Source organism: Convolutriloba macropyga, chromosome 2, assembly GCF_964194025.1.
Source record: "Convolutriloba macropyga chromosome 2, txConMacr16.3, whole genome shotgun sequence".
Classification (NCBI taxonomy): Eukaryota; Metazoa; Xenacoelomorpha; order Acoela; family Convolutidae; genus Convolutriloba; species Convolutriloba macropyga.
The window spans coordinates 878,266-903,096 of NC_134469.1; the positions used below are offsets into that span (position 1 = coordinate 878,266).

The window sequence follows — 24,831 nt, forward strand, 5'->3', positions numbered from 1 at the left end:
TCCAATGTTTTAAGGTCAGTTGTTTCAGAGGGACACTGTTTTAACGTCAGGCGTTTCAAGTTCAAACGTTTTAAGACCAAACGTCTTTGAGTTGCGCTGTTTTAAAGACAATCGTTTTGAGGTCAATTGTTTCAGGTCAAACATTTAAAGGTATAATGTTTTGCGGTTGACTTTTTAAGGTCAAAAGTTTGAAATGTAAGCGTTTTAGAGGTACACTGTTTTAAAGTCAAACGTTCCAAAGTCAGAAGCTTGAAGGTCACACGTTTTAGAGGTCAAATGTTTCTTGGTCAAACGTTTTAGAGGTGTACTGTTTTAAAGTCCAACGTTTTTTAGGTCAAACGTTTTAGAAGTGCACTATTTTAAAGTCAAACGTTTGAATGCCCGTTGTTGGAAGCTTAGACATTATAGAGGTACACTGCTTTTAAAGTCAAAGTTCAAGTGTTTTAATGTCAAACGTTTATACGATGCTCTGCTTTCTCAAGTCGAATATTTTTAGGTGAAGTGTTCCAGAGGGACACTGTTTTTAATTCAAACGTTTCAAGTTCAATTGTTTTGAGATCAAAGGTTTTAGGGGTACACTTTTTGAAAGTAAAACGTTTTCTGGTCAAACGTTTTAGAAATACACTGTTTTAAAGTCAAACGTTTTATTGTCAGACTTTCGGAGGTCGAAAATTATAAAGGTACACTGTTTTAAATTCAAAGGTTCTAAGTTCAAGTGTTATAAGATGAGATGTTTTTGAGATATTCTGCTATTTAAATGGGAATATTTTCAGGTCAAACGTTTTAAATTCAAGTGTTCCAGAGGTACACTGTTTCAAAGTCAAACGTTCCGAGGTCTGAAGCTTGGAGGTCACAAGTTGTAGAGGTCAAATGTTTCATGGTCAGACGTTTTACTGGTGTACTGTTTTAAAGTCCGTTTTAATTTCAGACTTCCAAAGGTCGAAAATTATTGAGGTACACTGTTTTAAATTCAAAGGTTCTAAGTTCAAGTGTTATAAGATGAGACGTTTTTGAGATATTCTGCTATATAAATTGCAATAATTTTAGGTCAAACGTTTTAAGTTCAAGTGTTCCAGAGGTACACTGTTTTAAATTCAAAGGTTCTAAGTTCAAGTGTTTTAAGATGATACGTTTTTGAGATATTCTGCTAAATAATTTGGAATATTTTTAGGTCAAGCGTTTTAAGGTCAAGTGTTCCAGAGGGACACTATTTTAACGTCAAGCGTTTCAAGTTCAAACGTTTTAAGATCAAACGTTTTAGGGGTACACCTTTAGAAAGTGAAATGTTTAAAAGGTACAATTTTAACTTCAAACGTATTAGAAGTACAGTGTTTGAAAATCGCACGTTTTTGTGGTCAAATTTTGTAAAACCAAAAGTTTTAAGGTCAAACTTTATAGATGGACTGTTTTTGAGTCGCAGGTTCTGAGTTCGAGTGCTTTAAGGTCAAAAGTTTTTGAGGTACCCTGGTTTATAAAGTCCAATGTTTTAAGGTCAGTTGTTTCAGAGGGACACTGTTTTAACGTCAGGCGTTTCAAGTTCAAGCGTTTTAAGACCAAATGTCTTTGAGTTGCGCTGTTTTAAAGACAATTATTTTGAATTCAATTGTTTCAGGTCAAACATTTAAGAGGTACAATGTTTTGCAGTCGACTTTTTTAAGGTCAAACGTTTGAAGTTCAAGCGTTTTAGAGGTGCACTAATTTAAAGTCAAACGTTTTTAGGTCAAACGTTTTAGAAGTGCACTGTTTTAAAGTCAAACGTTTTAATGCCTGTTGTGGGAAGCTTAGACATTATAGAGGTACACTGCTTTTAAAGTCCAAGTTCAAGTGTTTTAAGGTCCAACGTTTTTGAGATGCTCTGCTTTATAAAATCGAATATTTTTAGGTCAAGTGCTTCAGAGGGACAATCTTTTAAATTCAAACGTTTCAAGTTCAAATATTTTGAGATCAAAGGTTTTAGGGGTACACTTTTTGAAAATAAAACGTTTTCTGGTCAAACGTTTTAGATGTACACTCTTTTAAAGTCAAAGGTTCTAAGTTCAAGGGTTATAGGATGAGACTTTTTTGAGATATTCTGCTATATAAATTGGAATATTTTTATGTCAACCATTTTAAGGTCAAGTGTTCTAGAGGGACACTGTTTTGAAGTCAAGCGTTTCAAGTTCAAACGTTTTAAGATCAAACGTTTTAGGGGTACACTTTTAGAAAGTGAAATGTTTAAAAGGTACACTTTTTGAAGTCAAACATTTTAACTTCAAACGTATTAGAAGTACAGTGTTTGAAAATCGCACGTTTTTTTGGTCAAATTTTGTAAAATCAAAAGTTTTAAGGTCAAACATTATAGATGGACTGTTTTTGAATCGCAGGTTCTGAGTTTGAGTGCTTTAAGGTCAAAAGTTTTTGAGGTACCTGCTTTACAAAGTCCAATGTTTTAAGGTCAATTGTTTCAGAGGGACACTGTTTTAACGTCAGGCGTTTCAAGTTCAAACGTTTTAAGACCAAACGTCTTTGAGTTGCGCTGTTTTAAAGACAATCGTTTTGAGGTCAATTGTTTCAGGTCAAACATTTAAAGGTATAATGTTTTGCGGTTGACTTTTTAAGGTCAAAAGTTTGAAATGTAAGCGTTTAAGAGGTACACTGTTTTAAAGTTAAACGTTCCAAGGGCAGAAGTTTGAAGGTCACACGTTCTAGAGGTCAGATGTTTCATGGTCAAACGTTTTAGAGGTGTACTGTTTTAAAGTCCAACGTTTTTATGTCAAAGGTTTTAGAAGTGCACTGTTTTAAAGCAAACGTTTTAATGCCTGTTGTGGGAAGCTTAGACATTATAGAGGTACACTGCTTTTAAAGTCAAAGTTCAAGTGTTTTAAGGTCAAACGTCTATACGATGCTCTGCTTTCTCAAGTCGAATATTTTTAGGTCAAGTGTTTCAGAGGGACACTGTTTTTAATTCAAACGTTTCAAGTTCAATTGTTTTGAGGTCAAAGGTTTTAGGGGTACACTTTTTGAAAGTAAAAAGTTTTCTGGTCAAACGTTTTAGAAATACACTGTTTTAAAGTCAAACGTTTTATTGTCAGACTTTCGAAGGTCAAAGTTTATAGAGGTACACTGTTTTAAATTCAAAGATTCTAAGTTCAAGTGTTATAAGATGAGACGTTTTTGAGATATTCTGCTATTTAAATGGGAATATTTTCAGGTCAAACGTTTTAAAGTCAAGTGTTCCAGAGGTACACTGCTTTTAAAGTCAAAGTTCAAGTGTTTTAAGGTCAAACGTCTATACGATGCTCTGCTTTCTCAAGTCGAATTTTTTTAGGTCAAGTGTTTCAGAGGGAGACTGTTTTAAATTCAAACGTTTCAAGTTCAATTGTTTCGAGATCAAAGGTTTTAGGTGTAAACTTTTTGAAAGTAAAACGTTTTCTGGTCGAATGTTTTAGAAGAACACTGTTTTAAAGTCAAACGTTTTGATGTCAGACTTTCGAAGGCCGAAAATTATAGAGGTACACTGTTTTAAATTCAAGATTCTGAGTTCAAGTGTTATGAGATGAGACGTTTTCAATATATTCTGCTTTATGAATTGGAATATTTTTATGTCAATTGTTTTAAGATCAAGCGTTTTAGAGGTACACTGTTTAAAAGTCGAACGTTTTAGGGTCAAACGTTTGAGAGGTGCACTGTTTTAATGTTGAATGTTTTCTGGTCAAACGTTTCATAAGAGCAATTTTTTAAAGTCAAACTTTTTAATGTCAGACTTTTGAAGGTCAAAAATTATAGAGGTAAACTGTTTTAAATTCAAGGTTCTAAGTTCAAATGTTATAAGATGAGACGTTTTTGAGATATTCTGCTATATAAATTGGAATATTTTTAGGTCAAACGTTTTACAGTCAAAGGATCCAGAGGGACATTGTTTTAAAGTCAAACGTTCCAAGGTCAGAAGCTTAAAGATCACACGTTTCAGAGGTCAAGTCTTTCATGGTCAAACTTTTTAGAGGTGTACTGTTTTAAAGTCCAACATTTTTAGGTCAAAAGTTTTAGAAGTGCACTGTTTTAAAGTCAACCGTTTTAATGCTCGTTTTTGGAAGCTTAGACATTATAGAAGTACACTGCTTTTAAAGTCAAAGTTCAAGTGTTTTAAGGCCAAACGTCTATACGATGCTCTGCTTTCTCAAGTCGAATATTTTTAGGTCAAGTGTTTCAGAGGGACCCTGTTTTTAATTCAAACGTTTCAAGTTCAACTGTTTTGAGATCAAAGGTTTTAGGGGTACAATTTTTCAAAGTAAAACGTTTTCTGGTCAAACGTTTTAGAAATACACTGTTTTAAAGTCAAACGTTTTATTGTCAGACTTTCGAAGGTCAAAGTTTATAGAGGTACACTGTTTTAAATTCAAAGATTCTAAGTTCAAGTGTTATAAGATGAGACGTTTTTGAGATATTCTGCTATTTAAATGGGAATATTTTCAGGTCAAACGTTTTAAAGTCAAGTGTTCCAGAGGTACACTGCTTTTAAAGTCAAAGTTCAAGTGTTTTAAGGTCAAACGTCTATACGATGCTCTGCTTTCTCAAGTCGAATTTTTTTAGGTCAAGTGTTTCAGAGGGAGACTGTTTTAAATTCAAACGTTTCAAGTTCAATTGTTTCGAGATCAAAGGTTTTAGGTGTAAACTTTTTGAAAGTAAAACGTTTTCTGGTCGAATGTTTTAGAAGAACACTGTTTTAAAGTCAAACGTTTTGATGTCAGACTTTCGAAGGCCGAAAATTATAGAGGTACACTGTTTTAAATTCAAGATTCTGAGTTCAAGTGTTATGAGATGAGACGTTTTCAATATATTCTGCTTTATGAATTGGAATATTTTTATGTCAATTGTTTTAAGATCAAGCGTTTTAGAGGTACACTGTTTAAAAGTCGAACGTTTTAGGGTCAAACGTTTGAGAGGTGCACTGTTTTAATGTTGAATGTTTTCTGGTCAAACGTTTCATAAGAGCAATTTTTTAAAGTCAAACTTTTTAATGTCAGACTTTTGAAGGTCAAAAATTATAGAGGTAAACTGTTTTAAATTCAAGGTTCTAAGTTCAAATGTTATAAGATGAGACGTTTTTGAGATATTCTGCTATATAAATTGGAATATTTTTAGGTCAAACGTTTTACAGTCAAAGGATCCAGAGGGACATTGTTTTAAAGTCAAACGTTCCAAGGTCAGAAGCTTAAAGATCACACGTTTCAGAGGTCAAGTCTTTCATGGTCAAACTTTTTAGAGGTGTACTGTTTTAAAGTCCAACATTTTTAGGTCAAAAGTTTTAGAAGTGCACTGTTTTAAAGTCAACCGTTTTAATGCTCGTTTTTGGAAGCTTAGACATTATAGAAGTACACTGCTTTTAAAGTCAAAGTTCAAGTGTTTTAAGGCCAAACGTCTATACGATGCTCTGCTTTCTCAAGTCGAATATTTTTAGGTCAAGTGTTTCAGAGGGACCCTGTTTTTAATTCAAACGTTTCAAGTTCAACTGTTTTGAGATCAAAGGTTTTAGGGGTACAATTTTTCAAAGTAAAACGTTTTCTGGTCAAACGTTTTAGAAATACACTGTTTTAAAGTCAAACGTTTTATTGTCAGACTTTCGAAGGTCGAAAATTATAAAGGTACACTGTTTTAAATTCAAAGGTTCTAAGTTCAAGTGTTATAAGATGAGACGTTTTTGAGATATTCTGCTATATAAATGGGAATATTTTTAGGTCAAACGTTTTAAAGTCAAGTGTTCCAGAGGGACACTGTTTTAAAGTCAAACGTTTCAAGTTCAAACGTTTCAGGATCAAAAGTTTTAGAAGTACACTTTTTTTTAAAATCAGACGTTTTAAAGTCGAACGTCTTAGAGTTACGCTATTGTAAAGGCTATCGTTTTAAGGTTGATTGTGTAAGTTGAAACCTTTTGGAGGCACACTGTTTTGGAGTCGACTTTTTGAAGTGCAAACGTTTTAAGATCAAGCGTTTTAGAGGTACACTGTTTTAAAGTCGAACGTTTTAGGGTCAAACGTTTGAGACGTGCACTGTTTTAATGTTGAATGTTTTCTGGTCAAACGTTTTATAAGAACAATTTTTTAAAGTCAAACCTTTTAATGTCAGACTTTCGAAGGTCGAAAATTATAAAGGTACACTGTTTTAAATTCGAAGGTTCTAAGTTCAAGTGTTATAAGATGAGACGTTTTTGAGATATTCTGGTATATAAATGGGAATATTTTTAGGTCAAACGTTTTAAAGTCAAGTGTTCCAGAGGGACACTGTTTTAAAGTCAAACGTTTCAAGTTCAAACGTTTTAGGATCAAAAGTTTTAGAAGTACAATTTTTTTAAAAATCAGACGTTTTAAAGTCGAACGTCTTAGAGTTACGCTGTTGTAAAGGCTATCGTTTTAAGGTTGATTGTGTAAGTTCAAACCTTTCTGAGGCACACTGTTTTGGAGTCGACTTTTTGAAGTGCAAACGTTTTAAGATCAAGCGTTTTAGAGGTACACTGTTTTTAAGTCGAACGTTTTAGGGTCAAATGTTTGAGAGGTGCACTGTTTTAATGTCGAATGTTTTCTGCTCAAACGTTTTAGAAGTACAATTCTTTAAAGTCAAGGGTTTTAAGATCAGACCTTCGAAGGTCAAACATTATAGAGAACACTGTTTTAAGGTCGAAGGTCATAGGTTCAAGTATTTAAAAGACAAACGTTTTTGAGAAACACTGCTTTTTAAAGTCGAATGTTTTAAGGTCAAATATTTTTTGGTCAGGTGTTTCAGTGGGACACTTTTTTAACGTGAAGCGTTTGAAGTTCAAACGTTTTAAGATCGAACGTTTTAAGGGTACACTTTTTGAAAGTGAAACGTTTTAAGGTCAAAAGTTTTAGAGGCACTTTGTTTCAAAGACAATCGTTTTAAGGTCAATTGTTCAGGGTCAGACGTTTTAGAGGTTCTCTGTTTTGGAGTCAAACGTGTCAAGGTCAAAATTTTTAACGTCGAACGTTTTAAAGTTACAGTATTTTGAAGTAAAACGCTTTCAGTCAAACGGTTTAAAGCCAAATCTTCGAAGGTCAAACGTGTTAGAGGTACATTGCTTTAAAGTCGAACGTTTTAATGAAAAACGTTTTTAGGTACACTGCTTTCTTAAGTCGAATGTTTAAAGGTCAAACGTTTTAAGGTCAAATGTTTTAAGGTCAAACGTTTTAAGGTCAAATGTTTTAAGGTCACACATTTCAAGGTCAATTGTTTTAAGGTCAAACAAATGGTTCAGAGGTATACTGTTTTAAATTCAAGCGTTTCAAGTTCAAATCTTTTAAAACCAAACGTTTTAGAGGTACACTTTTTGAAAGTGAAACGTTTCATGGTCAAACGTCTTAGAAGAACACTGTTGTAAATTCAAAAGTTTTCAGAGGTCAAGCGTTTTTTTTGTGAAACGAAAATGACGGAATACATTTTCTTAAATGCGTTATTATACTTACAGATCTTTGTGACTTAAATACTTTCGATTCCCGAAAAAGTTTAAAAAAAGTGAAGTCAGATCTTTAAATTTGAAGATCTTTTTATTATTAGGACGAAAACAACACATTTATTAATTTGATGCCTTGTTCTCATTTTGAAACCTGATATTAATAAGCGCTTGCATGATATATGGCTGCCCTACCCTTTATCGAGTGAAAGATACGCTATATTATATTTATGCTGTAGGTACTATATAAACATTACTCTTGTTTCAAATAAACATTCTGGTTAATTTTCAGGAACAAGAAGATGTCGGATGAGTTGCTGAGAATGCGAGATGAGAATCGAGAGCTGAAGAAGGTCATCAACGACAGAGATCTGCAGAAGAAACAACTGGACGTCAGGATGTTTGAAGAGTCGCAGTCTAAGTTGGCAGATGCTGAGAAACGCAATGAGGTGTGTCTTTGCTCAACCCCCCCCCCCCCCCCCAATTACTTACATCGTAATTAACGTGCTATGTGACAAAACAAAAGTTGTAATTGGGAGTCATAAACGGACGGTGTTGGGCATAAAATATGGTTGGGATGGCGAGCGGTGACCAAAGAGTTGGGACGGCAATGGGGAATAGAATAGTTAATTGGACAACATATCATATTCAAATACCAAATATCCAATTGGGACACAAAATGAGCACAATTGCTCTTCAAGTCTGTGCCCGCTTATGCAAAAAATAGTAACAAACTCAAAATATATATATATATATGTCATCTTGCTCAAACTCACTTAAAAATTTAAGTTATACAGAGTAAGAACATCATTATTATCTTCAATGTAAAGATCACTTTTTTGATTCGTGGATTAAGAAGGATTCATATTCTTTCCTGAAAAAATTGTTAGAATGATGTTTCGTTGGACATTATCATTTTTTCGCAGTTCTTTTTGGTTGGGTTTCCATAGACTTATAGACCGTAAGTTATGATCGATTTAGCAAAAGAACTATAAAACATCAGAAGATATTTCCTTGGATAAAAATTTTGTACCCGATACATTAGTCCACAAAATTCCTTAAATTTTTAACAGCCAAATCAGCGTGATCACGGAATGTTAAATTTTTATTAATGCAGATTCCGAAGTACTTACATGAAGTTCTGTAATCGGGAGCATTTTCCTTGAGGTTTGCTTTTTCTTTGAGGGTTTTGCATTATATATAGCTTCACATTTGTCATAATTAATTGTTCATTTGTTAGCATTGAACCAGTCAGAAACTTATGTAACGTCCATATGTTAGAGGCAAATTATTTTTACTTCTGGTATTTGTAACAATAGTATCATCTGCAAACATTAAGAAAGCGTTTTGCATACAAACTATTAAGAGATTATTGATATATAAAATGAACAAAAAGGGACAGATCCCTGTGGTATGCAACAATTTTTTTGATTTTGTGTTGTTTTTTTTTGTATGATGCACTTACAAACTGTGTGCGCCCATTTAAAGGCGAGGATAAAATAGATCCCAAGAAATGAAACAGATCATCTTGTTTATTTTGCTGTTAGTGGAATTTATGTGCTGGAACAATTGATGATGTTCAATTTTTCGTTTTCCTTTGTCTTTTGTGTCCAGACTCACCAATTTAACACTTTCAAAACCAAAAAAAAATTGCAAAAAGAAATCATTAATTTCATCAAGCTCGTTCGGGTTTCCTTGTCTCTCTTATCCTGTTCGCTATAAGTCAGTATACACATAACAATGAAGCAATTTTGAAGTGACTTTCGTAACGAGAGAAATTTATTGAAAATGATTTTGGTTAACATATCATAACTATGCTCATCAACATCTCAACGAATCATGTAATAGCCATGGATCTCATTTTTCAACCGAGGGACCTTTATTGCAATTTGCTTTTGTTCTGCCCACTCTCGCCATATAAGAAAAACTCATGAGTGTTAGAAATAAATTAGGCAATCAACTGCTCTCGAACGAAGTTTGAAGCAATTTTTGTAAACGTGTGTGTTTTTAACTTTTCCGCTTGATCATTTTTGCGCTTTTGTTCTAGAACATTCTTTGACGTCTTAAGTGTCTTTTTTCTGCTTTTCTTCTTCATTTTGAGTGATCTCTATTGCTCTCTCTCTCTCTCTCTCTCTCTCTCTCTCTCTCTCTCTCTCTCTCCGAATTAAAATTTGTTGCAAAAATATAAGCGACTGTAAAATAGGAAAGCACAAGGGCATGGTGGGTTTGTTGCTAAAATAAATAAAAATAACATAATGTCCGAAAGGTTAATGTCGATAGGTTAACGCCGCAGGTTACTGAGAGGTTAACGATGGAGGTTGGGGGAGCAAATCCTGGAGTTGGATTTTTTTCGCGCCTTTAAAGAAACATTTATCTAGGCTAGAGCCACTAAATTGAATTGCCCCGCCTGTCGTTTGAGAGCAATTTGTGCGATGTTAGTTAGTTTACATTTGTAACTATGTTTTTAAGGAGAACGAGAGAATGGTGGATTTGTTGCAAAAGAATCACAAGTCAGAATCTCATCGACTTAATCAGAAGATGAGAGGTCTTCAGTTAGAGAAAGACGATCTTGAAAAGGCAATACAAGATCTTGACCTCAAATTACAGGTATCTTTCCTACTTCTCTATTCATTCTGCGACCTGAAATTACCTACTGACGTCTTAATAATGCAATTATTGTTATTTAATATCTTAATAATTTAATAATACATTTATTATTATTCAATATCAAAATTTGATATCTTCATGTTTTGGTGTACATAATGAGCTTTAGATCAAACGAATTTAATTTCACCTCATTGAATTTTTGCCCTCATTTCTCAGACTTGATAATTGAAAAAACTTACAAATACTTGAAAGATATGCCTGCAACTATAAAAAATACTATTTTTAAGTCTTGTTTGTCCAAAACTGAAGAGCCCAATTTATTCAGGAAAAAGACAAAGAGTTAGCCATCCACTACATCTATGCCCAGAGACTGACTAAGCCCCCCTCTAGACTAGTGAACACTCCCCCCAAAGGGATACTTGTGAACAAACACACGATGACAGATGCTGACACGGTGCTGCAGAAATTGACAGATGAGAATCTATTATTACAGGTTTGACAACCTTCAATTGTGGGCCATAAAAAGTAGCATTAAGTTTTGATTGACCAAAATGGATTTGTCCTTTAAGACTGCTCAATCAAATTACTGCAAACGTGTTTCAGTTGAAGTGGCATAATTGCCTTTGAAATTCATAGTCTGCTTCTCATTTTTAATAATAATTCTCATACAATTTATCATATTTGACCGGACCTCTACAGATGACACAATACGAGATCTCTTTATGTATGCCAGTCTAACTTGATAAAGGTTATAACAAATTGAGAATCGAAGGGAAACATATATGCGAAAGACTTGTTGTGTGCTGTAAGTCTCAATTTGAAGTTTGGGGGCTGAAAGTGTGAACTAACAAAAGGATGAATATAAAGATACACGCTTACTAATTACCAGAGGAATTGAAGTGAGCTGTTGTTGAGAGGGAATGGCAAACTGAAATGAAGGAATATATGCTAGGCTAGCTTTTTTCTTCCGTCCAGTTTTCACTTTTTGTTAATGCATCGCAAAGAAAAAAATGAGAATAGCATTATTTTGTAGCGCCTAAAGGCTACTTTTATCTACAAATTTTCTCAGAAACAACAAATGTTACTCCAATTTGAACAAAGCGATCTCTTTAAAAATTGAAAAGAACTTTAAAATTTTTGAGAGGTTTTTATTAAATGATTATAGTATAATATATGCTGTAATAGTTCGTTTAAATATGTTTAAACAATTGTCGTTCAGTTTGAGATAACGCATTGCTAATAGCATAGTTTGTTGTCGATCAGTGATCTTATGATATTTTCAACTTAAAATTGACAAAACAGAGTTTTAACGATAGCTGATTTGAAAAAGTGTTACAGCAAGAAGTGAATCATTTGAGAAATCAACTGCACACTTATGGAGCCAGTGCAGAGTACCTGGATCAGGAGAGGGAAAAGTTGGAGAGAGACCAGAGAGAGAGGGCGGAGAAGGAGAGACAGTTCAAAGAGGAAATGGAACAGGTATTTAACAAAAAAAACCCTCCAAACACGCAGGTGCCTGATTTGAAATGCCAAATCTCTCCAGTGGCAGAACCTAAAATTTCAGATTTTTCTATCTACATTGCCAGATTTTAAAGCTGTCGGCATTTCATATAACTATCAAAGTGCGTGTTTCAAGCAAGGTTACGTGACTGTGCTAATGTAAATTCTAAATTGTGGCTTGACTTGTATATTAATCAGCTACGTTCTTCTCAATTATTGCCAGATTGTCTCCATATGCTACCAAGGAAACTTGTATCCATTCTGTATCGCCCCCCCCCACGTATTTTTTATGCCCGAAGTTACAAAGTATGTATCGTTATATAGCACGTTACTATGCCCAATAAGCTGGTGGGATTCAGAAATTTAAAGCTTTGCCAGTTCGATTCCAGAGCTGAAGTTCATCTCAAACGTTTTGTCAATTAACAATGCAAATCATTTTGTGTATCTTGTCAACATTCCAAAAAAATAAGGGATTATGTTTATTCTGTCTCCAGCTGACATTGAAACGCTTTTTTAAATGAAAGTTAGATTTGAAATCTAACAAGGAAACCTCGAAAATCTATAATTTTGTTTCATTCTAAACCCCCCCCCCCCCCCCACTCCACTTCTCCAAAGCAGATGAATGCATGGAAACGATCAGAATTATGGTTGAGAAAATTAAAGCCTACATTTGAACGTTTACCCTTCGCTCATCACCTCAAGTTCAACCTTTTAAAAAATGCTAAGAACAATGATGTGTTCTGATTAACATTGGAGATCATACGAATTTTTTTTTAATGACATGTATACAATGCTAATCCATTCCTGTTTATCTACCTGTTCTGTGATCAAATTCATTCACCTGCCTAGTTCATTGCAGAGAATCTATTCGTGTTAAATTTGTCGCCCAATGAGGGAGGAAGGCATTTCAACTTGTTATCTTTTGTCTCACCCAACGGGCTGGGAGATCAATGTCAAACTCACGTTCATAGCAAGTTACCAGGAAATTAGAAAAAAGAAAAAAAAACAAACAATAGAGGAGCTAAAGAAAGAGCATTGATGACTGCAATTCCAATCAAGATCTTTAATCAAGAATGAACTGTAAACTGGTGACTGTGATTCATCTATGATTTTTTTTTTGAAAAAAAGCCAAGTCCGTGAATTTAACTTTATTGTGTTGAGAGAAGGAGTTAGGCCAATTCGTTTTTCTCCGTTGAGCTATCTTGGAAATTCTTGTGCCACACAAGAACTTGCGGAATTTGTCTTGTTTCTTGTTGACTGAACACGCGCACCTGCTATAAAAAAAAATGATCAATGTAGTTAGTCGTCTCATAAAGATGGAACGCAAGCCACTGTTCAAAAACTCAAGACATGCAACTGAGCATAAATAGGCTGTCATCTACATGCTTTCAAATTTGAATTCTGAAATAATAATTAGAGTTGCAACTTAGTTGAACTAAATACCTTGAGTTGAACTGAGCCAGTATCTCTCAAGCCTGTTTCGCCTCCATTGTACCAACTGGTATTACACCTGCAATTTGGGCTTCCAAGTTCAATCACTCGTTCGGTGTCGCTCCTCCACTTCTCACCCCCCCCCCACCCCCCAGCCAACTTTACGCTAAACAAGTAGAGCTTCTATACTAAATAAACTGTGTCCAACTTATTTCATCATGTATTCACAACAGATTTTTTTAACGCTCTATGATAACTCCGTATTTTTATTTCAATTAATCAACGCTCTATGGTATCTCAATCAAGTGTATTTGTTCAATTCAGTTATTAATTGTTTTAATATATCTAAGTAAGATACTTGTTCGAGTTACAGTTATCAGGTGTTATTTTAAACAAAACGTTTTAATTGGCTGTGGGTACAATAAAAACGTTTCTTTTTATGCTCTAAGATTCAAATCAAATAACCAACTGTTTTCAACCGAACATCATCCAGAAAATAACAATCTTTACAAAGTAATTGGGATATATTTATACTTTCATAACACAAATTCTAACCAATCGGATTGTCTCATGAATGGATTAATGATACCCTCTATATCGTGAAAAGAAAATGTGTCTCTTGTTCAGGCCCGCAAGGAGGCAGAGGAAGAGTCAAAGAGACGCCGGGAGGAATTGGAAGCAGAGGTGGAAAAGGAGAGGAGGGAAAAGGAGGAAGCGGATGAGAATAGGAGACAGGAAGAGAGGGCACAGTTAGAAAAGGAGAGGGCGGAATGGGAGAGCACCCAACGGAAGAAGATTGAAGAAGGTTTCAAATATTTCTCACCCCTCATAAATATGTTTGTTCATTTTCCTTTCAAAAAATTGACAATATTAACATTTGGTACATGGTGGTAACCCAGAAAAACAGGATTTATTTTATGTGAAGAACAAGTGAATTAATTTTCATTCAATCGGAATTGAGTGACGAAAAAAGTTTCACATTTGTTTGTCTCTACTACACGAAAGCCGTTCTCAGAGCAATAATACGCATAAGTTTGTTCACACAAGGAAATTAAAATACTGTTTAAGTTAGGATAAAGGAACAAGTCCGGATTTTGTCTCATAAGGTGGGGTAGAGCAGTGTTTAAAGAAATAGAAGGCTGCCGCTGCATTAAAAGGACGTGTTACTGTTCTTTGTGATTTTATATAGCGGCTGCTCTGTGAACTTTCAAAATAAATACAGTTCCAACTCTCGATTGTATAAGTTTTACCCACAGCATATTGGGTATAACACTCATATTGGCATAAAATTAAGAATAAAATTTGATGCCTCAGTGGTCGGGTTTCCTCAGCTCAATCAACTTTGTGGTCGTGCTTTCAGAAGTGATTCGTGAAATGAAAACTCACTACCAGACTCGACTGCAACAAGTCGACGTTCAGATTCTAAATCAGCTCAAAGAGAAGAAGTAAACATAGACTTAAAAAAAACATAAAAAACTAACGAAACATACCCTAGTCCAAAACTAATGCCAAATTTGCGATTATTTACCCGAATTTTGTAAATATTTGCAAATCATCTCTTCGCACTGCCAAATTTGCAAAATTTGCAAATTAATATTTATAATCAGACCTTTAAATTCTCAAATGTTTGCAAAGATTTATCAAATTAATGCATCTTTTTACAACGTTTGCAAATTTGTTTATAAATAATTGCAAATTTTACATTAAGTTTAAACTAGGGATACCAAACAAAAGGCTTGTTTCATACTAACACATATCATTTTCTTTACCATGTAACCTTAAGTTCATCAAGATATCTAGCCGCATTCCGGTGTATTCCATTAGTTAACACTCAACTGTTTGAAATTAATCTAACACCAAAAGAATGACACTGAAAAATTTTATCAATTCTAGAAGCTCTCTACTGTTGGCAACTTTTTAACTTTGGAGGTTTTTGTTTAACAGCTAACGATACCCAGCTTTAATTTTTTGGAAATTTAGATTCAAATTTTATATCAAAATTTAATGAAAGTTATAACCAGTTTCAGCTCGTTAAATAAATTTACACCCAGCAGTAATTACTTTTGCTGTGATTACAATTATCCTAAATTTAAAGTTTGAGGCAACCGACTTCAATTTTTAAAAAAATTAATGATAAAAAATGTTTTTAAAACCGCTAACTTATTTGTTTAATAGTATTAACCAGTGAAGGCTGTTTGATAGCTTATTTGAGCCACTTTAACTAATTTGTATTGTGTGATTTGTATTATGTGTGATGTAGGAAAGAGGAGGCGGCAAGAGCGACGGGAGGCGGAGGAGGAACAAATTCCACCTCAACACAAAGCGGAGGAGGAGGATTGGTTCTTGCAGCTAATAGCAAAGAAAGGACCCCCTCCACCCACAACCACCACCACAACAACAAACACTCTTCTGTCACATGTAACAGGTAAACTTTTAACTAATAATTATAACACTAACCACTAATTATAGAGCGATACCAGATCTCTTTTGCGACTTCTACACAGAACTATATAAAGAATAGGTAGAAAGTTTCCAGCAGTTACAGCAGCAACAATTAAACTTTTACGAAATCAACAACTTTAATTGTGAATTAAATCATCAAATGAGAAATGCACTTGTTTACAGGATTAGTAATTTGATAATTAATTTCAAATCCAGACCATGCCCAGCGAAAAAACCTTGATATACGTTGCCAAGAGATGAAAGATCTTGAATCTAATGGCAAAACCTGCAATGCCTTATAAAGAATTTCTTGTCCTGATCTTGTTATGTTCCTAGCAAGTATATCAATTAATTTTCTTGGCCTCGATAAAATCTTGATTTTTGCAAGCGCATTTTGCACATGAAGTATTTGAACAAACTATATCATAACCTATTTGGGGTGACTTGGTTAAGTGCCCAATACCAAGAGCGACAAGGCAAGCGTCAGAATGCAGTGGTAGGGGGCTCGAAGCACTTCGGGAAACCATTTTTTATATAAATTCATGAAATGAAAATTCAAAATTTTGCAACTATAGCAAAAAAAGTTTGGTTAAGCATTTAGTTTTTAAGAATCTCCGGATAAACATATGAATATTTTGGCCCTTAAACTACTAGTAGCAATATGTTCGAAAATGTTGTACTTGTCTGTCTATTGGAACACGTTCATGTAATTTGATCATTTCGCTATTTAATTTTACAGGTTTTAACTGCTTTATTTCTTGATATCCGTGCCAAGATCTTGAAATTTATTACATATCTTGATGTTTTGAAAGGAAGTGCCATGGCAAAATATTTGATTGATATGAGTTCTCCTTTTATTATGTTTCTTATTAAGACTATCTAGTATTGTTTCACTGGGTGCCTTATTGCAAACAAAACTTGATATGCTTCCCTTAGTGCATGATAGCCAATTTTTTTCATTGAACGGCATAATTTTTCATTAATACCGTTATAATATTGTAATCTATGACTTTGTTTCCTCTTCTTGGATCATTATCTCATCATTCCGCCAAAGAAACTAAATATCCATTGTTTTGTATCCTTCTGACTATCTTTAGTACCTCTAGAAATAAATGCTTTTCTGTGAATTAAATGGAGCTTTTAATTGCTCTTGAACGAAGTTCATAGTTATTATTGTAAACGTTTTGGTCTTTTTAAGCACATTTTTTGCTTGACCATTTTGCGCCTTTCTTCCAGAATATTCATTCACTTCTCAAGTGACTTTTCCACGCTTTCGTTCTTCATTTTTGAGTGATCTCTATTGTTCTCACTCTGAAGTAAAGCTTGTTGCGAATATAAAATCGGCTGCAACAATGGAACAATAAGGGCATGATAGACGAGTTGGCAGTGATTGTGGTAAGGGATCGGGAGGTCAATGGTTCGAATCCGGCGTGGTCAAATGTTTTTCCACCCGGCTGTCGATCGAGAGCAATTCTTCAGACATAAGTCGGTTTGTTTTAATTTGAGCCTTACAGTTTTCAAAGGCAATCAAAAACCCGCAAAAATATTTCTTGATATGTTATTTAGGTGCCAGCGACGGGAAGCAGCAGCTGCGTCACTCACAGGAACAACTGCCAAAAACATCAGCTCTGGAACAAACAACCCAAAACAACCACAGCCACCGGAGACAATCCGAAGTATATATATTATAGGATCTTTTCTGCTAGCCCCCCTCCACCCCCATCCCTATATAGCCGTTAATTTAGCATCCCCCAAAATCTAAGTTTTCGAGAATTGTAAGAGCGATATTTGCATTTCATTGAAGCAAGAGTGTCTAGGTAGATTGAAGGCATTTTTAGAACAGTTTCTTTAAAACATTTAAAAATCAATTCTTTACTGTAGCCGATAACACCAAAAATAACATAATGCAAAAATTGTTATTGATGCTTACGTTATATGCAAAAAATTTTGGTTGAAATACGTAATACTTTCAAACCATAGCTGTGCTAGCTTTTAATAAATGCTTATTGTTCATATACCTTTATGTATAAACTTACGTAGCTTTAACAGTATCTTTGAGCATGTGTAAATGGGGATGGGGGTGCCAAACTAAGCGCGGGGGGGGGGGCGCTAGCAGAAAAGATCCATATTATAAGTTAAGCTAGGGTTATTAAAGTTAACATAATTATATTTCATAGGCTCTATTATCGGCAGGGTTATAAGTTGAAATGCAGTTTAAAAGACACACAAATAGGTAGGAACATTGCACCAACCTCACATGTTGAAATCCAATAGTTGGATTTTTTAGTTTTTATTTAAAGCTGTTGCCCGTTTTTTCATTTTGTTATGGTTTATAAAACCGCTGCTGTCTGAAAAAAAACCGAAAGTTTTGTTGACGTTTTTCTTGAAGAAAACTTTGTGTTGAATTAGACCAATTGTCTCTAAACGATTATTTGGGTTGAATTTTGATGACTTTTTTTCTTTAACGCTGGGTCTACCTTTTCCTTTGAGGTCAACCAGGGTCAGGAGGAGGCTCTGAGACTTCGTCAAAAAGAACTGGAAAGGGAGGAAGAGGAGAAGAAAGTGCAGCTGCTACAGCGATTGAAGAGCATTGAGAACCAAAACAGAACCATCTCACCTTTTGCAACATCATCAATTGGACCCAATAGACCCTCGAATCCCTTCAACAATCAGGAACACCCCTCTTTAGCAGGAGTAGGTGCATACTCCCGTCAGAACTCAAAAAGTGCTGTTTCTAATTACAAATTTTTATATTCCGATGATAGTAATGTACAAAGCACCTCAAAAAGCAATAGTGACACACAATCTCAAAGACCTGAATTTTCTCGAGACGACACAGAAGCCCAACTGAATCGGATCCTCGGCGGGGGATCTCGCGAACGTCGGAGGATGACAAAACAAGGAAACGTGAATAGCAATTTCGATTTCCAGAAAGACTTGATTTCATCGACTGGTCGGTCCAGTAACAATAAACACTACAGGAAAACTCCGGCCTCGTTCGATAGAGAACGAAGTGACAGGTCTCTGAAGTCTGTTCCCGATTTGACCTCTAAGCTAGGCAATGCTCGCACAACTGCTAGATATGATGACATTGAAGAACTGTTGTTGTGAACTGTTCTACTGCTGTGATTTTAGTTATGATATCTGAAGTACTAAGCTGCCTTGCCTCTTGGTTGATTTTCAGTTCTATCTTTCTACCTCAATTATCCTAGGAGTTCGATCTTGCGTTAAGATACTTTTTTGTTGTTTTGAAGGTCTTTTTTTGTCACTCGGCATTGCAAACTTTAAACTCTCTCGATTTTTCGAAAACTACTTCAATATATGATCTGTTTAATGGGAAACATACCGTTAATCGACAGTACAAGAGAACGGAAATGATAAAATGTCTTTAACTTCTGACATTAAGTAGAAAGTTAATAGAAAACGTATGCTCTAAACAAAGTGAACAAACATTACCGGTTTTTAAGCAAGATTGTTACATTTAGCCCCTCTACCTCTCTACTGACCATGGTCATGCCTTAGCACAGCTTGTTTCCTGATGACTTTAAAGGAGAATGTGTGCAATCGAGAGCCGATAAGCAATCACAATTATTGACATTACGGAGAATTTAATTCATTAAGTTGGATTTGTGCGTGTCAACATTGCACCTTAGTGCTTCGATTAAATGTTGCAGGAGGCTTCAGAAACTTCATCAAAAACATCGGCTTTTTTCAAATTTTTCAGTTCTCTGTTGCCTTTGTAATCAATGAATCTTATCGAAGTCTTTGAATCCCATTTTTAGAACAAGTTTTACAAAATATACGAAGACCCTTGCAACATTCGATGCAGTTTTCGTTATGTATCATAAAATTCGAATTAAAATTTAGTTTTCAAATTTTTAATATATATCTGCTATTTTATTTTACTAAATACTGCTTTGAATAATTCAAATTTTGGCACCACGCTCAGTAAGTTTTACTGGCATGGCAGTTTATATAGCAAATCGGTAGAATAAATAGAATGCATTGAAAAATGATTTGAGATGAATTAAGGAAACGATAAAAGCTGTGCCTGCCCTACTCGCGACAAGATTCTTGCGAGCAATGGTTATATTGCAAGATTCCTGTACATTCATTTCGGTCGAGCTCAGCTCTCATTGATTGTTATTGACGCGTTCTTTCATTTTGCTCAGAATTTTTCCGAGATACATTTGCGTGTGTTCTAAAAAGACATTCTGAAAGAAAGTTACATAAGTTATCTTTCTTTTTAGTACAGAACAACAATAGTTCTGACAGCTAACCATAATTTTTTTGTTCCGTTCAGCAATATAAATTGGAAGGAAGCACAATTTGAGATTTTCTCAAAAGACGTGTAACCGTAAAAAAACTTCGGGATCAAACAAAATATGTTTTATTAGTTCTAAAGATTTACCTCGCGTTGAAAATGATCAGGAAGAAAGAATTTCATTTTATGCTGATCGTGCTCGAATCTGTCCCACTTATATGCATATGTGCAAGATGAATGACTACATGCAAGATCATTGCGGGAAGATGTATCGTCTTGCAACATTCTGCAACAATCTTGCAAGATGTTGCAAAGTAACCATTCGGAGCCGACTGGGATGTCAAAAAAACCCGAAAATACATAGCTTTTCCGAATTTTTTGAGTTGTTTTGAAAACATTACCTGATACCAAAACCAGTGAAAATTATGAATTGAAAATATTTGTTTACAATCGCCTATACGGTTATGATGCTCACTTTGGCCCCATGTGAGTTAAAATTTGCAAAATTTTCTATTGTGATTTAATGTACATGAAATTTATCATTTGAAGCAGTATCAAAAAATTCTAGACAACTTATTTACGGTGTCAGGACAAAATACCCAATGCCAAAATACCCAATGTGACAAAATACCCAAAATATACCCAATATTTTATTCTAACGTTGAAACTATCAGAACGATTATTTAGCATAATATTTAATTAGTGCATTTGGCCATGCCTCGCGGGCCATGGCCATGCCTTAGCGGACCGTGGGACTTGATATGAAACTATCACAACCGAACATGGGATTACACTATCAACTTAATTGCGAGAAAACATGCTTGTAATTTTGAGTGCTAATTTGTAATCGGATTATTGAACGAAAAGATCAAAAGGAATAAATCGGGTATAATGGCATTGGGTATTTTGGCACATTGGGTATTTTGTCATGTAACCAAATATACGTCTGTAATAAATCCTTCTCAGAGCAATCACAGCGTAGCTAATTGTTTTCTATCTGCACAGGATAACCACGACTTTTTCTTCATTTATGATGGCCAAGTGCCGTTTGAATTTTCAATAATGCATAACATGGTAACAATCAGGCCAAGGTACGGGCAGCATTTTTTTGAAACACAATTTGTCAGTTTAATATCTTAAGCGTTTTTGTTGATTCTGCTGCCTAATTCAACATCACAACAGTTTTTTGTGTGGGGAGAAACTTCTGAAATTTTAGTTAGTTTTAAGGTTTTGTAGTTTTTATGAAGTTTTGAGCTGCAGTGCATTATAAGTGTCTCCGAATGGAAATTTCGTGCCTAAAAATTTGACCTTATGTATAAAGTAGCGGTGTCTCAGGAAAAATATATCTTATTACCTCGTCAATTGCTTTTCTCAACAGTAAACAATTCGGTTTTTTTGCGAATTTTTTTAGAAATCTTCCGCTAACTTTGACCAAAATTTTGATCCGTTTTTCGCCCATTTTAACTTAACTTATCATCCAACGTTTCTTCAATTGGGGAATATGTAATAGTTCTGAAAATCAGGAAACAATTTATATGACATCTGCCTATACTTGGTTAATTATTAATATAAATTTTTCAAAAACAAAAAAACATTGTTTTATTTTATATCGAACGTGAAAAGATTTATGAAAAGCAATGTTTTAGCAAAATTATGCTCTCTATTTTGATGCACCCTCGAGTGAAACACAACTGACTGGCGATGACTGACTTCGCATTGCTTTTTTTTGGGGGGGGGAGTTTACTTAGATTTTAATAAGAAATACACTCGCTTAGTTTGTTTCAATGCGTAATGAAAACAGTTAAAATTTACCAATATATGCTCCGTGCATAATATAACACCGCAAAGTATCCTCCTGAAGTGCTTTGACTTTTCGATTAATTAATCGAACTATTTGAAAAAGAAATGGTTCAAAATTGGAAGAAATGAGTTCAAAAAACTGAGTTGAGGAAAAAGGAAGAAATTTGAAAAAATGAGCTTATTATTAGAAAATGGTAACACTCCCCCACAAACCAATAAATTTCCGAAGCACTTGTTCAAACCACAAAAACATTCAATTCACCGCTCATTGTAATACTCATTCTGCGGATTAAGTCAATATTTAATGAAAGATCTGCAGGCCACGTTTATTGTCTTACCTACACATAGTGAAGATTTAAGGACGTGTGACTTGAATGGCACCGATTATAATCAGCGTCCACGCATGTGCATGTGGTGTACCATAGGTTGGCGATAGGAGAACAAACGTCTGCAATATCGGGAAACGATACCACTTAATCTAACATCACTGTAATAATAATAAATTGTTTATGGTTGGTACAGAACCATTATCATTAATTTCACAATGATTGCAAAAAAAGAACTCTATTGGGTAAATCATTAGCAATCCATCAACCAAGAGCACACTATTAGGTCTCACTGACCTGTTTTCAAATGCCTCTAGCGGAAAATAACTCACTATCAATACCTATTCACTAAGGGTAAAACAAATTGTTTATTTCTAAAAAATTGAAAGCAAAAGAGAGAAAAAAACAAATACCATAATCACTAGTGTTTTATTAACTAAAAATTGCTTCCGTTAGTTTTTCAATTTGCAGTATGAAGTTGTCTAAAAAGTTGTGTGCAAGTTTTCGTATTTCGTTTTCTGTAATGTTCTTTACTTTGTCTACAAACATTGGTTCGATTATTAAAACTAGGTTTAATAACCGTCTTTACCTTGTATATAAATGATGTTAGAAACTCCGTTTGTAGAAAATATTTCTAATTAATCGTTTTGTAAGTTTTTTCAGAATTTTTAGCATATTTTTAGAAGTTGAGCCATAGATGAGTACTCCATATTGCAAAATTGGCTTGATGTACGTTCTAAAATTTTGGATCATTTGACGAGATGTTAAGACTTTTCTGAGCCTGTAGAAAAGGCCACAAAACTTGAAAGGCGTTTTTCGATATACGATAAATGATGTTGGAAAATTAATTGACAATCAATAATCACACCTTAATATTTGTACTGCTTTACTGACTGAATCGTTTCTATACCCAAAGAAAATTCCTTTGCAAAATGAATATTCCGTCGACAATTAAAGTTTTTTGTTTTCTTAGCCTTCAGGACGTTTTTTGTTTTCTTTGCGTTGAGGACTAGCTTGTTTTCTTTTATCCAATCATTCGTGTCTTTTATTGCTAACTGAAAATTGTTCAGTAATTCTATGTCTCTACTTCCGGTTATAATTGCTGTGTCATCAGCATACAGTATTAGATCTGTTTCTTTCTGCATTGATTTGATGTCATTATTATAGATAAGGAACAGAATTGGTCCCAGTATAGACCCTTGGGGGACACCTGTTTCTACAAGTTGCAAAGAAGATTTCTTTGTTCCAATTTGAGTGTATTGCTTTTGGATCATCAGGAACGATTCAATAAGCTTACATGTTTCCCTACAAAAACCGTAACAATAACAATTTAGAAATAAAATTTTGTGATCAACACTGCCGAACGCCTTTTTAGGTTAAGAAATGTGCAGCAATACACATTGGTTCTGTTTGTACATAATTGACGAACTATATCCACCAATGTAGCAACGACGTGAACTGTGCTCCGTTTGTTGCGAAAACCGAACTATTTTTCCTTCAGAATGTAATAGCGATCAAGGAACTGTACCAACCTATTCTAGATCAATTTATCAAAAATCTTCTCGATTGTCGGTAGCAAGGAGATTGGCCTCTAGTATGTTGGCTCATGTTTGTCCCCCTCCTTGTGTAAAGGTACAACTTTTGGCAATCTTTAAAGCATCAGGAAAATAGCTTTTGATAATGCATCTATTGTTCCAAACAATTGTTACAAACAGGGAGGATAAGACATTTTCTTTAAAAATATGTAGTTTAGGCCATAGCAGTCTAAGCAGTACTTAGGTCGATTTTTATGCAGTTGCTCTTCTATTTCCTTCTTGGTAAGTTTGATGAAAAAGAAAGAGTTTTTGGACGTAATTTGATTTTATTGTTGGGTTCAATTTCAGACGAAAGTTTTTTTCCAGTACTCGTGAAAAAATTATTGAAGTTTTTAACGTGGATTTGGGTGAAAATATCTTGTTCTTGTTTTTGTGTTTTTCCCATTAATTCGTTGTTGGTGTTGAAAGATTGTCTCGTATTTTGCCTACTTTCTAAGCGTAATTCTTCTTGATAGAAAGTCCATCTTTTTTTCTGACCAAGTTCTTAACAAAAGTACATTGCTTTTTGTATGCAAGTTTATTTTGTTCTGAATTTATTTGATTCATTTTTCTTCTTAGTTGTTTCATTTTAGTAACTTCTTTTTTTATTTCATTGTCTATCCAGTTTTTTCTATTGCAAGGTTTCACTTTCTCCATGAGACAAAAATTGTCTTGCGTCATCATGAGATTGGGCCGCTTTGAGCACATTTTCATTCTCTAATGCTTTCCAATTTCTAGAAAGGGTATTTGGCTCTTTGCAGCTAGCTATATATTTTTTGTTAAAACTTCCTATTACAGTGTGATGATCTGAGACATCCAACTAGACCAATAATGTTTTCAAAGGAATGTTTGAGCGGCAAGATTAATGAGTTTATTTTAACGCTAGCGTCCTTTGTTTGTCTGTTGGTCATCAAGTTTTACTCATAAAAGGCGAATAGACAGGCCAAATCAATCCCTCGCACACATAAACAATAGCCTCAATTATATTTGGTGTCTGCGGATTTTGTAATATGAGGAAGAGAGGAAAAAATAAAAGATAAGTGTTTATTTCAAATCACAGAGTGTCACAGAGTGCCAGTTCAAAAAGCCAAGAGAAGGTAGAGGAAAATTAGTCAAACTAAAACACCCCAGTCTGGAATGCGAAAATCACAAAAAACAGGTTCAAGTTTCCCGCTGAAATCACAAGTTGAAATCGAAAACGCAAACATCGGACAATAATTTTAAAAGTGACTACGGTACAATATTAGATACGTTTAATTGTGATCAAAAGAGTTGTTTGATAGGGGTGGTGTTCTTAGAGTGTAAGGAAAAATTAATCTGTTAACAATGTTCAAACTAATAAATATCCAAACTATCAAAATTGCAAAATAGAGCCCTCGTTTTTGCGAACAGTGTGTTATATGAAGAAAAAATTTTAATCAATGGAAAAGGAGGCAATTCGAATCA

The 24,831-nt window shown here is 34.4% G+C and overlaps 1 protein-coding gene across 3 annotated transcripts in view; it reads left to right on the forward strand.

The window, feature by feature from the left end:
• The window catches only part of LOC142355543 (uncharacterized), a 112,931-nt gene extending 94,279 nt beyond the window's left edge, over nucleotides 1–18,652 (forward strand). For 2 of the 3 annotated variants that reach the window (XM_075407672.1, XM_075407678.1), the window contains exons 4-11: nucleotides 7,734–7,890; nucleotides 9,911–10,048; nucleotides 10,374–10,541; nucleotides 11,387–11,527; nucleotides 13,607–13,784; nucleotides 15,240–15,404; nucleotides 16,988–17,097; nucleotides 17,912–18,652. In XM_075407672.1, coding sequence (XP_075263787.1) covers nucleotides 7,734–7,890; nucleotides 9,911–10,048; nucleotides 10,374–10,541; nucleotides 11,387–11,527; nucleotides 13,607–13,784; nucleotides 15,240–15,404; nucleotides 16,988–17,097; nucleotides 17,912–18,532 — 1,678 coding nt within the window. In that variant the 3' untranslated portion in view covers nucleotides 18,533–18,652. Of the gene's footprint in view, nucleotides 1–7,733; nucleotides 7,891–9,910; nucleotides 10,049–10,373; nucleotides 10,542–11,386; nucleotides 11,528–13,606; nucleotides 13,785–14,339; nucleotides 14,425–15,239; nucleotides 15,405–16,987; nucleotides 17,098–17,911 lie in introns of all 3 variants that reach the window. The other variant, XM_075407682.1, reaches the window with a different exon arrangement.
• The last annotated feature ends 6,179 nt before the right edge of the window (nucleotides 18,653–24,831 follow it).